The 13,667-nt window shown below is 47.6% G+C and overlaps 1 protein-coding gene across 1 annotated transcript; it reads right to left on the bottom strand.

The window, feature by feature from the left end:
- Window positions 1-837: 837 nt before the first annotated feature.
- Window positions 838-7,390, bottom strand: LOC128797616 (melanin-concentrating hormone receptor 1-like). The gene is made up of 2 exons (XM_053960346.1): window positions 7,142-7,390; window positions 838-3,909 (listed from the first exon to the last, which is right to left on the bottom strand). Exons 1-2 carry the CDS (start codon window positions 7,197-7,199, stop codon window positions 2,861-2,863), a joined length of 1,107 nt encoding a protein of 368 aa, XP_053816321.1. The 5' UTR covers window positions 7,200-7,390; the 3' UTR covers window positions 838-2,860.
- Window positions 7,391-13,667: the final 6,277 nt, after the last annotated feature.

The following is a 13,667-nucleotide window of genomic DNA, read 5'->3' on the forward strand; positions in this document are numbered from 1 at the left end:
TGAATAAAGCCAGCTCTGAAAAAGTTGGAAAAGGGATAGGATGTTCGGAGGAGGTCACACCAATGTACACAGAGACTGTTTAGCTCCTGGAAGGCCTTGCCATGTAGAGTGACACCTCTAAAGGCATTTGGTCAGTAGGTTTGCTCCTAAGGACAGGCTTTTGTTCATCTTGCCCTGTGCTTTGAGGTATTTTTGTCATGTTCCCAAAATCAAAATGATTTTGGGAAGCTGACAAAAGTTATATGCTGGCTGTGTTCTTTGCTAGTTTGCTTCTTGTCTGTGCCTTTCTTCCCAGCCTCTCCATACATGCATAGATGTCCACATCCTTGTCTTCTCAGGGAGTATTTGTCACACTTTTATGGATATACATGGAAAGGGAATGACCTCACAGCCAGTATTGAAACATTTGGACTAGGAAATACCTTCAGGACAGGCAGGAGAAACATGAGGGAATGGAAACTCTGAGCCTTTGCAGGGTAGTGGGAAGGGGCACATGCTTCTCCTGGTACACTGGAGCCTTCTCCATGGTGTTGGGACCAGTCTCTCCAGTATGGCTTTCCCCCTCACACAGATGAGATCTACAGGACTTCAAGCTGGGAAGGTGCCTGTGTTGTGGTCAGTGCTGGACTGGTGTGTTGACTTCAGTGTGATGAGATCTGGGAAAGGTCTGCCCCACAAAACTCCTTCTGAGTGTGCTGCACCAGTTGCAGGTGCGGGGGTGGCCTCCCTACTTGGTTAGCCCACTTGCCCCCGTGGGTTTTAGGACATGGCTTGGCCACACCGGTCAGATCGACTCACTTCAGATGGGAACAGACTCATTCAACCATAAACACCTTTACTGTGTAAGCAAGATAATATCTTCAATGTACTGCTCTCTGAGAGAGCCCTGATAACTCAGGCTGTTTTCACTTCTCATACTTTCCTTATGGCTGGCACTAGAGGAAGAAACACCCACCCAGTCATTACCACCTCCTTTCCCAGAAAAGTGTGCCAGTTCTTCCCTTCCCTGCCTCATGGGAGAAAGGTAACACAATAGCTTCCCTTGTCCCGAGGGCAAGTCTGGCTGGCACAGCACACATCCTCCTCGACCTTCGCTCCATCCGAGCCCTTCAGGGAGAGCACTGACCAAAGAGCAAAGCAGCTGCATGAAAAACAGCAGGTGAAAATTCCTGGCAGTTAAAACGGAGCAAAAACTTTTGAGCCATAAAGCTTGACATTTCTGCAGGTGTCTGGCTTTGTTGGCTGGGGAAATGCAGGCGAAACATCCACAAGATAATCTCAGTCACAGTCTGGATGTGCTGGTTTTGACAGAGCCTGGAAGAAAATACAGAGAGACCCTGTCCTGAGGTTTGTACAATGACTCAGAGAGCAACGTGCTGCATCTGATGGTGTCAGAGGTGCTGGTGTTGCACACCTGACTGCTTTGATCACCAGAGGTGAGTGAATGCCTGTGTGCTCTCTACAGGGTGTAGGCTGAAATACTGGCTGTACTTGAATGCATTTACCAGTGTGATGTGGCTGCATTAGGTGCACCTGTGAGTGTGTGTGTGTGGCTTAGGACATCCTGTGCAGGTGACACAGTTTTGCTTTGGAGCTGAGTAAGGGTGAAATTCTGTTCTCAGCATATCATGGGTGGCTGGTGGCATGAAACCCTAAGTGTGGTATAACAAATTCCTTTGGACTGTTTGATCTTTTTAATTCTTTAAATTAAATTCATCTACAGTAACCAGTCCCTCCATGTCTGACAAAGTGCTGAACAATGCCTGTGTGGTCCCTGTGGAGCCCGGCACAGGCTGTCGGTGTAATCCCCGCTTTGAGCTGATCTCTGCTGTCTTTTCTCTACTTTATAAAGAGCAGAGTTACTTCCTAACCTCCGACTGTTAAAGCTGCATATACAACGCACAGACATTTAATTTTCCCTCTTTTAACTTTGTGTAAAGTATTTGTAATTTTTGAGGAAGCTGCATAAGCAACTCTGCTTCCCCTGAGCTGCTTTTTCACAGCTTCTTGCTCCACAGATTGTGATTTTTAGTCCTGCTTAAAACCCTCTGCTGGGGGTTCCCCAATGGCCATGCAGACTGTGAGGCACAAGAGCAGCATGAAGAGCTAGCACTGTGAAAATCTGCTCATTGGCATGAAAAACTACAAAGCTGATGTTAGCAGCAGCAGTTTTGAGAATTCTTTGCAGTCCCTTGAAGCAGTGTGATTGTTATGTGTCTTATTTTGCTTGAAATATTTAGGATTAGCATCAAAATGAGCCAGTTCTTGAAATGTTTTGGTTGCCAAACAATACAGCCCACTGGAGGCAGATGAGGCTGGACTGAAAAGCCAAGCAACAGGGCTGGGTGAGGCTTCCGTCCCCAAGATCTTTCTGCTGTGTGCTTCTAGGATATCAGCACAGCTAGCAAATTCTGCAGATTACTTATAAAAAAATAAATATATGACATTGTGGTTCAAAGGTTCAAGTTTTGAATGAAGAAGCTGTTTGTTGACCAGCTGCTTAGGAACCTTGGTTAGGCCAAGAGGTGAGGAATTGTTGGGCAGTGTTGATAGAGGTTTTACTCTTGTAGGGTGAATATTCCCCCCGGAAATCCTCTTTCTGTCCTTTCTCTCTTTTCCATTCATCTTCTCTGGGGGCCCAGTGGTGGCAGAGTCCTCCTGTGCAGGGTGAAAAGCGGCAGCACGCAGCATCTCATAGGCTGGGAGCAGTTCAGGAACAGAGTAATGGAAAAGAGAGGCACCTGCATTTTGGAGGTGGAAGTCTGTAGTCCGTAGGCATCTCCAAGACCTGCCTGAAGCTGCTGCTCCTCCATCAAATCACACATCCAGAGGCTTTCTGCTGCCCTCCCTTCAGAGTGCCCTAGTGAACAGCCACAGTCACCGGCAGTGAGCGTGGGGAAAAGTCCTCCTGAAACTGAGTCTGCTGGGTGGATTCTGGCGCCAGCTTCAGGCACACACTGGCCTCTGTCATGCTGTTGTTGTTGGCAGAGCTGCTGTTGCGACAGGGCTCTTTGGCGGGGCGAATGGCCACCAAGAACTGGCGCTTGAAGGTCTCGCTGAGGGCGATGTAGAGGAAGGGGTTGAGGCAGCTGTTGGCATAGCCCAAGCTAATGGCAAAGTTGTAGGCATAAAAGAAGGCTATGGATGGGGTGTCAATGCCCAGGTGAACAAGCTGGAGGATGTAGAAGGGAGCCCAGCAAATAAAAAAGGCGGAACAGATGGCGACTGCCATTCGGGTGACCTTCTTCGTACGCACCTGGAGACTCCTCTGCGGCAGCGGGACCACGGTGGTGGCCATGTGCTGGAGGATCTTGAAATAGACCACGCAGATGATGACCAAGGGCACAGCAAAGGCCAGCATGAACTGGTAGAGGGTGAACCAGTAGATGTCGGTCTCTGGGTTGGGGAGCAGGAGAGCACAGCGCACAGTCCCGTCCTCCAGAGGCATGAGGCCTGCGTACATCCACACGGGGATGATGGTCAGGAAGGACAGGAGCCACACCAGGCAGATGACGAGAGCCGCAACACACGGCGTCCGCACGTAGGTGGATTTGAGGGGGTAGACGGTGGCCAGGTAACGGTCCAGTGTCATCACGGTGAGGATGTTGGTGCTGGTGATCTGGCTGTTGGTGTCCAGGGCAGTGATGATGGTGCACAGGGGAGCTCCAAAGTACCACGAGCCATTGCCTAAGAGCTGGTGGATGAGGAAGGGCATGCCCAAGAGGAAGAGGAGGTCCACGATAGAGAGGTTGAAGATGAAAATATCAGGCACGGTCTGTTTGCATCTCAGCTTCTTCTTCTTGACGATAGTGAAGATCACAATGAGGTTCCCCATGATGCCCAGGAAGCAGATGATGCTGAAGAGACTGGGCATGATCACATTGGTGTGTGGTGCTGGCTTCTCTGCTACTGCCAAAACAAACCAAAGCAGTGAGTGCAATCCAGAGACAGCCTCTTTACAACTTGGTGTGCTTACCCTGTCCTGCAGATGGACCCATCCCCATCAAAAACATAGATTGGAATGATTTTTTAATACCCTTTCTAGCACTTGGAGAGGCTAAGCTGGGGATTTGGCACTTCCTTCTCTGCCTCTCAGTATGTGCAGCATGCCCAAACCTGGCTATGTGCAGGCATCTTTCCTCAGCTCTCCTGATGTGCTTCTGTCCTGCTCCGCAACTCCCCAGCCCTTTTTTGAGGGACTAACCCCTGTCTGGTGTGTCTCTGCATTCACCAGCACCTGACAGAGTTGAGAGTAACTTTTATTCCATGGAGTGAAGTGTTTTTAGCTGTTTTTGAGGGGAGTGGGTGATGCAGCTTGTGCTTCCCACACTGGAGAAGTAAAGCCTTTCTGTGGTGCCAAAATCTGGATAAAGTCAATACTCAAGCTGCTGTCAGAAAGCTTCAGTTCATCTGTTGCGTAGTTTATCTATTGTATGGTATGAGAGACAGAGTTCATTGACCATGCAGGCAGACAGGTCATGCTTATCTGTATTGTGAGATCTAGGACTGTATCCTGCCTGTGTCCCTGTTCTCTTATCAAGGTTAGGCCAGAGAACGTTCTCCTTTCTGTCTTCCTTCCCTGCCTCTCTCCCTTTCTCTAGTTTCCTTCCTACAAAGAAATCCAAGTATGTGGCCAGACAAGGATTGGGAGTATGTTTCAGAGGGGCCCTTCAACAGAGACTGTCCTAGGAGAAAAACAGCTTGAAGCTGTCTTTGAGTTCTGGATGTGGGTGGATTTCCAAGGCAAAATTCTTGCCTGATAACACTTAGCTTATCCATACCAATGCTTGACTGTTGCTCTTTGGGGTGGGACCCCCAAACATAATCAAATTCATAATGGCCTTGTCCCTCACCTGGGTGTAAAATCACATTCTGAAGCCACAAGCTCTTAGGCACAGGAGGTGGTGTCAAAGGCAGTGATGGCGGTCTCTCTGTTCTGCAGGGTTCCTGTGTGCTGAAGCCTAAAACAGCCCTTCTTAGCTGAGGCAAATATCATTTCATCTCATTACTCCTCTCCTATTGGACCTGGTGGGGTTTTTTTTTTTCTAGGAAATGGTTTTGTGTGAGTTATTTATGTGGCTGTTACAAGGACTGTTTGTGACAGCCCCTCAGCCTAGGCTTCCTTTCACTGAATTGCAGATGATTCAATGTGTTGTTAATTGGAAATGCTTTCAGTCACTGAACTGTTCCATCTCCTTAGCAGCAGAAGTGGGGAAGCCTCCTCCAACAGAACCTAGGGAAATCTTGAAAATTAGATTAAGTGGAATAACAGATACTTACAGGTTTAGTCTTTGCCAAAGCGGTGTCTGTTTGCTGAAGTGGTATTTGCTGACTTTGACCTCTGGAATTCTTGAGTACAAACTTCTCCACATTCACTTTGATAAGAGTGACAGAGAAGTTTGACAGAATTAGCAAGATAACTGGGGCTACACTGCTGGCCACTGCTGGCCACTCTGTGGCTAGAAATGTGTGCCATATTTCAGTGCTCTTAGAAGTGGGCCTGATGAGCTGCCACTGGCTCAGTCCTTTTGGCATTAGGAAGCAGCCAGCTTAGGCATGAACAAGTCCAAGGCAAATGACAGAACCCAATAAAGCAGTTCCTGCACTATTTTACTGGGAAGCTTCTCTGCAGGTTTCCAGTTTCCCTCTGGAAAGCAGCCAGTGAGGCATAGGAGAACTAGCAGGGGCCTGAAGGTGGAAGCCAGGCTTGGCTGATAAGAAAAAAAAAAAGCCTTGTCCAGACCATTTGTGGGAGTTTAAGTGGTCCCTGTTCTGCCTGGTGACCCATTAATGCAAGGAAATGTCCCCTGTTATGTGATTTTTAATGGATAACCTACCATCAGCACCCTCTTGAAATCTGACACTCTTGAACATCCAAAGATGTCTCAAGCCTCCTTAATGCTGGAAGATGATAATTTTGGTCCTGCTGTTCTGCATGGAGCTGTTATGAGTTCTGATCTCCTTACTTTTAACCACAAATTTTATGAGTGTGGTGGGAAAAGATTGTTTGAGTAAAACATAAATGCCACATGGTTAGCTGGAAATTGGGATAAAATGTCCCTTTCTTGCTGTGTAATTGATAAAGTGCTCATGGCGATTCCGTAACATTTGGAATGAGCTCAACCAGCCTCAAAGTAGGATGTGTGCAGGCCCAAAGGCTTTGTGTGAGAGGTGGGCTGTGCAGTGTTCTAGCACCTGTCCTGCTGATGCTGTCTGTACAAGCAGGACTTGCATGAATTATCAGCTGCACTAAGTTGAAGCTGTAGTTCATGTGTGTTTTATAGGCTGGAGTCAGAAGAGCACATCTATCAAATAGTCAAAAGTTCTGTCTTTTCTAAAGTCTCTTTCATCTTGAGATATCATTGAATCTGAATTTTCAGTGCTGCTTTTGTGCATATCCAAGTGAATATATTTTGTATTTAAGCAGCTACTTCAGGCATTGATTTGTTCTTGTTGGTAGGTCTGTGGCTGCCCTGACAGTTTTTCTTAAAGTCTCAAAGGGGCTACACTATGTGAACTGAATGAGGACTGGGCTATTTTTTTTTTTTCTCTGAGGTGATTGTCGTTCTAAGTCATACCCTGATATGTAAGAGACTTCATCCTCACTGCATTTCAGAAGGAAGTACCTAAGGTACACTTTTGGTTTCTAAAGGACTGTGCTGGTGCAGTGAGAGTCAAAGACCACGTATAAACCACCTTCTATTGAAGAGTTTCACCAGCTTGAACCATTGAGAACTGTATTGCCCGACCCTAAACTATTGATTTGAAAACAGGGTCGTATGGAGAAAACGGGAGACTGGTAAGGATCCCTGCATCCCTCTCCAGCGCTATCTCATCTTTTCTGTGCTTCCCTCCCTGTCTAGCCGGGCTGGTTCCTCCCTTCCCAGCAGCCAGGACCTGCGGGCTGCTGGAGTTTGCTGCCTGGCAGCCAACGAGCTGGCTCCGAGCCGCCGTGGCCAGCGGCGGGGCCGGGCCGTGTTTCAGCGCTGTGCGGTGCCCGGGAGGGGTCCCGCAGCTCCGGGGCACTCAGCCCGTCCCTCCGCCCGCCCGGCGCTGTCCGGCCGCGGGTGCTGAAGGTCCCCGCCCCAGCCCCCCAGCACCCCCAGCCCCTCCGAGCCTCGGCCCGCGCAGCCCCGCTCACCCGAGCCGTTCTGAACCTCCGGCACCGAGAAGTTGCGGGAAGAGTTGCCGGGGGCCATGGCAGAGAGTGCCGGGACCCGGCACGGAGAAAGTTGGACAAGTTCCCTCGGCGGCTCCGCGGTGGGATGAGCCGCGCCCCCGCGCTTTCCCAGCGGGACGCGGGAGGAAGGAGCCCTCCCAGAGCCGGCGAGCAGCGGCTGAGGCTCGGCTGCGCTCGGTTCTGCTGCCGCCCCGCCGAGCCCGAGCAGGTTCTGACATCAAGGAGCAGCTGACTCGGGCAGACACGCCAGGGGCGAGCATCCCTCGCCGCCGCCGGTGGGAGGGAACGCGGGTGCGGAGCGGGGCCGACACGGGGGCTGGGCAGTGCCCGTTCACATCACACCCTGAGGGCATGGCTGGATCTGCCTGCGCTCGCCGGCATCAGGAGTATCAAATTGAGGGTTTTTTTTTTGCCTTTTAAGTAGCTCTGATCTGCCTTCGGTGTGTGTATTTTTCTTTTTACAGACACATGTACATTTCGTCCCCGAGTCGTAGGGCTGTGGGACCCCTGTGGGGCTGAAGGATGTTAAGGAAGCAAATTACCCACTGAAAACTGTTGCTTTCACCCTCTGATGCCTCTAACTCCAATTCTAACCTGAGACACTCCACTTGTAATTAATTCTCTGCTGTTTTCTGCTGTTCTGCTTCTTGCCACAGCTTATTTGCTTCCTAGCTCCAGAAATTAGCTCTGTTGCTAGCTCAGATTTTATTTGTCTTCCATTTGCCTTAAAAACACTATGTGAGGACTCCCTTGGGTTTTGAGAAACTGTTTTACTCTTTTTCTTTGCCTTGCCAGAGCTGTAGCCTGTGCTTTTCTGTGGCTTTGAGCTGATGATTGTCTTGTGCTCCTGGCCACTGTTTATACATGAGATGGATTCCTCCATTACAGTTTGATAAATCACATGTTACCAAGGCAAACAGATCGTTCTGTACCTCGGAGCATTTCCTGGACTGAAAAAAACCCCATGATATCATGTCAGAAGCCTGTGAGAAATCCAGCAGCAACAGGCAGAGGCAGGGTTTTTTTCTGTGACAGAGCACAGTACAGTAGATATAGTTTGCTTTATAAAAATGATATATGTCTGTCTGGAAATCTCCCTTGCTTCTATCTCTTTCTTTCTGTAGTTGCAAAGGCTAGCATCAACTGCAGGAGAAATTTTTTCAAGCTTCATAATTCTGTAGGAATAATCAATCTGTACCGAGAAAAGGGAGGCCCAGCACACTCAGAGCAGCAATCCCAGCATGACCTGCCAGCCAGATTTGGCAGCAGCAGTTTCAGTATGGGCCATTTTTGTATAACCCAAAGGAGTTCATCATTATTAGGTTGTCCTCTAGTGGACCAGCAGCAGACAGAAACGTGGTGCATATTTTTCCCTGACATTGAAGCTCTCAGAGACAGTATGAGGCAAATTTGTCTGCTCTGCTGTAAGGTTTTTGTTGAGTCTCTGGAGTTACCTCAGTCAGTGATTTGCCTCTTGAGTTTTTTTTCCATGGCAGGTATCTGTGGTATCTAAGTTTTGAACATGTACAACTTGTTGAAAAGTGGTGTTTCTCAGTTAATATTTTCTTTAAAAACTTTTTCCTTCACATCTTGGGTGAATGTTAGTGTTCATCTGTATGGGGTTACTGCTGCTAAGCAAGCAGTGGTTTGTGTGTGTGTGTTAGCGTGTTGTGAACCAATATTCTGTCTGCTGTCCTCTGCAGAGAGTGCCTTCAAATAATTTAGTTTTATCCAGGCTTGAAGTATGGATTAGGAGTGTTTGCATAGGAAACTGGTAGGCAGTTGCAATTGCAAACATTTTCCCTGCATAGACAAGCTCCTACTCACTTTCCCTGGAGAGGAATGTGCTATCTTATAGCTTTCAAAGAAAGAATCTGACATTTAAATATAGCACTTGTTCCAAAGCACAACTTTAATTTTACTTTCTAATCTCAGCTATTGCTGTTCACTTAGAAAAGCCTCACACATGAGGAAGCTGTAATTCCTTCGTCTCAGCTGTAGAGGCATAAAAACCCACAGCAGCTCTGTCCCTGACATGACAAAGCCATGCTCAGCATCTGAGATCTGCCTCACCACCATTTCTGTGTCACTGTTTTATTACTGGGCCTTTATATTCAGTCCTTGACAAGGTTTATTTTTCCCTTTTTTTGCTTTGTCAATAATCTGAAAGTCCTTGCCCCAGGGAGGGACTGGTTGTGCAGAGTTTTGCCGAGTTTGAAGGGAAGAAAGAAGGGAGGAATATTAACTGCAGCAACTGGTGAAGCGCAGCCTGTCTGTGCACAGAGCTCGCTGTCGGCAGCAGGAGCAGGCACAGTAATCGGCTCATTATCTGCCTGAACACTTGGAGACAGCAGCTCTCTGAAGGACTGGTTCTGTGAGTGTTCATCTACTGGAAACTGCAGCAGGGATGAGCTCTCAGGGGACCTTGGGATATAGCCGATGAGTTGTACTAACCACTGCATGTAATTACAAGGAGGATTGAGGCACTAACCCATTGAAAACACTTCTTAAGAGAGAGATATAGTAATTAACATTTAGACAGGGAACTGCCATCTCAACAGCCTAATGATATAGATAAAAGTGAGGAAATGGAGCTCAGCCCTTGAACATAAAAGAAAGAAAAATTATTTCTTCCTACAAACTTGGCATCACCACTACACTTAGACCATCCTGTCTGCAACATCACTGTTATGAAGAAAGATAGTAATCATCCAAAGCTGCTGCTAGGCAAATTCTGCAACCAGGGAATGACCTGGCTGGTCTAACAGCGGTTTAACCCTGAAAGTAATGAGTTCTATTTCCTGTGCCTGTCCCAGCTGGAGATCCTGACTTATGCAACACGAGTGGAACCACAGCATCCCGTGGGCAGAGAGCAGCGCCGGCTTCTGTTACCGTGCTACTGAAACCATTTCCCCAGCTGGTTTCATCAAATAATTTCTCATTAAATTGAGACTTTCTCATTTGCTAAATATTTATTTAGCACCTGGCTGGTGCTCTGATTTGCACTCTGGAGAGAGGAGCCTTTGCTAAGAGCCAAGTTGCAAATCTTCCCCTTGCACTCACTGCTCTCCTTACTCACAACTAACTCCAGACTTACAGAATGGGCCTCTGCGTTTTTATAGCTTAGCTCTTTGACTGTGATTATATTGATCAAGTAGCCTTGTGGGTGAAGTTTTGTCTTTGTAGTGGACTTAGGGATAGGGATAATCTCACTCAGGATGTGTTAGACATGGTGCATCATCACTCCATGCTGGCTGAGTGCTGTCTTTGTCTGATAGCTGCAGATCAGTCTACCTTCTTTCCAGGCAAGATTGGTAAAGCAGTTTCCAACTGCTATTCCATTTAATCTCCTTTGATTCTGGAATGTGAGTCTTTGCCACATAACATTTTCCTTCTCTGTAGATGAGAAGTGATAGCAAACTTAAATAATTTCCCTAAAGCCACATGCTGAGCTTGAGGTCAAACACTGACAGCAATTTTCTCTACAACAGCCCTGGTTTAGGCAGCATCTTATCCATTCTCCTGCAATGTCTATCTCAGCACAACTTTTGTATCTTCACAGAGGGATGTGTACTCGATGTAATGATCTGATTAAAAAACTAAACACAGAAAACTCAAATATTTGGAGGAGTAGGTTTGTGAAGGCAGCTTGGAGGAGACTCAGGTGCTGCTGTCATTGATCCAGATGTGCACAGCTGTATGTATGGTCTGGCAGGTTGGAAAGAAGCTGATTTTGTGTTGGTGCCTTACTTGATTCAGGTTGGTACTACTGTGTGATCCAGTTCTGCTCTGAGCTGCTATTAACGACCAAGGAGCCTGAGCCACGAGCAAACTCCTGATTTCCCAACTCCCAGGCTCTGCTTTCTCTTAGACATGAACATCTCTAATGGAAGCAGCAGGTGAATTCCCTTTCTCTGCTGCTCGATAGCCACATGTGGCTTTATAGGAATTCTTCAGCTAAATGGTCATCTAAGCTCTTCTGTTATCTGTGCTGGATTTCTGATTAATTAACACAAAGTGGGTATTTATCTGAAACCAGATGATGACCTCCTCTCTCCCTGCTGGTTCCTGCCCTTGAAATGACAGGTCCGATCTGCCTGGCTCATTCCAGTCCCACACTGCTAATTTGAGGTTTAAGCCCTCAGCCTTTGCCCATCCCACTGCTCTTAGCGAGCCAAAGGCCAGGGCAGCACCTTCTGTGGTTTTGTTTTCATTGTTAAAGGTTAGAGGATCCCGGAGACAAAGGCACCGCCAAAAATAACAAGGGGTTAAGCAGGACTTGCCCTGTGAGAGGCTGTCGGGCTCCAGGGCCGGGTCAGCCGATGTGCTGAGGTCATGGATGTGGATGTGTGCTGGGTGAAATGGGCAGATCCCGGGTGTCCTTGTCAGAGATAAGAAGCTGCCAGCACATCTTGACGTTGGACTGGAACAGCCAGGAGCCCTCAGGGAAACAAATCCTGCCTCAGAGTATGTATTTCTTGTTAGTCACTGATTACCTTCTACAAGAACAGGCATCAGCACAAGGAGAAGGCAGCTGTAACCTGAATTCCTCGTGAGTCTGAACTGGGGGAAAAAAGTTTTGGCTTGGATCTGTGGCTTGTGGATAACTGTTCATGGAGCTCAAGAGGAGACAGAACAGGAGGATTGATGTGGAGGGTTGATGACCAAGAATTGGTGTCTGCCCAACCCAAAATGAGTGCTGTGCCGTCCTTCTTTTCAATGAGATTTAGGATGTTGTTAAGCTTGGAAATGGAAATGGAAATCACAGATCCAAGATGAAGCAAAAGGGAAAATCCTGAGAGGTTCAAGTCAGGGAAACAAGATAAACTCCATTCAAAGTCTGGAAAGAGCTGTCACATGAAATTGCAAATCCAAGTGTAAGGATTTATGGCAGAGCTAATAAAAAAAGTTCTGTTTTATAACCAGAGACTGCAATCCTGCTGCCTAGTTCTGAGAAGGGGCAGGGGGGGAAGAAAGCAGTAATAGTTGATTTTTTAAATCTACCTGAAGTCCAGTAAAACATTTGATACAGCATGTCACAGGAAATTTTTAGTTTGCAGAAGATGTGAATAAGCACAAAATCTGTAAAATTAATAAGGCATTAAATCCCAAGTGAGACTGAAGCCTTGTGTCAAGGGGGCTGTTAGCAGTGGTAGCATGGGACGGGAAACCCTCCTGACACAAACCTGTAGGCCCCAGGAAAAGCTCTGCTCACCTCAGCAGCTGGGTTGCTGGAGCAGCCAGATGTTCCTTTCCTCTCCACTTCCCCTCAGGGAAACCAACCATATGTTCCCTGTGCCTCTGCAGGGCACTGAGGCATCTGCTGGGGTTGGAGGCAGTGGCTCAGGGCAGTGGAAGAGGTGGGAACCTTTTAAAATGATAATGAAAAAGTAAAATGATGCTCACTTATGAAAACAATAATCAGTAAAGCGCTTTGCCTCTTGGGCTGTTAAACACAGCAGAGGCAGATGCTCCAGCAGCAACAGCCAGCATCTGTTATCAGCTGGGAGTTCATTAGTTGGAAAGATGGGAGAGGAGCTAGATGTGGGTTCAGTGCGAGCTCCCTGTTTAACATGGCTCAGAAGAAGGTAAATGTAGTTCTCAGAGGGACCTGCTGAGATGTTTCCCTGGCAGGAGTTACTGTTGTTGTGTAAACTGGGGGCGAAGCTTCCTCTGGAAACCTGCGTGGAGTCTTCATCTTTCATTGTCCAGATCTGCACAGAAAGCTGAGCTGCAGAAATACGGAGTCAGGACAGAGTTAGGGCACAGGGAGGTGACCAGAGTGATGCCGGGGATGAACAGGCCTGGTAGCACATCCAATTTTTCAGGTCAAGCTCACAGAAAAGATGCCTTCTCCAGTGGTGCTTTCTTTCAGAATCAGTGCAGGTTCCAGAAGAAGGGTTAAACAAGCAGAAGCTGGCTGTTTTGCTGGTTCCCTTAAAATATTTGGAGAGAGTTCATCTGGATAAAAATCAGCCCCAAATGTTATTTTTGATTGACTCAGTTCCTGGAGGTTTTGCGGCAGTGGAAGATGCGGCTACATCACTGCGATGCTTTTTAAATGTCCCAGTTTGCCACTGGGTGTCTTTCTCTCCTCTCCCCCTAATTTTTCCTGCTGTATGAGAAGGGCTGCTGGTTTAGAAGGCAACAGAGATATTTCTATTGACTCCTGCCCTGGGTTATTACTCTGTGCAAAAGGCCCCTTCCCACATCTTGAGCCACCGTAGCCCCATGGTTCAGTGCACTCAGATCATCTTTCCACTGGCACTGTGCATGTTGGCCTGCTAATGCCTGGGTTTTTTTCCTCTGATCCTTATTTTCCAGACTGGGGTGACAGTCAGTGCCTTTGTACAGCCATTTTAAATGTGCTAAGTTTTGTGTAAGACCATGTGTATATGTACGAATCTGGGCTGCTGAGGTTGCAGCTGGGGTTGTCAGCAGACCCAAGAAACCAGACCTATCTCTAGGTCCAGGATTTATTCCCATC

The sequence above is a fragment of the Vidua chalybeata genome, chromosome 19 (assembly GCF_026979565.1).
Source record: "Vidua chalybeata isolate OUT-0048 chromosome 19, bVidCha1 merged haplotype, whole genome shotgun sequence".
NCBI lineage: Eukaryota > Metazoa > Chordata > Aves > Passeriformes > Viduidae > Vidua > Vidua chalybeata.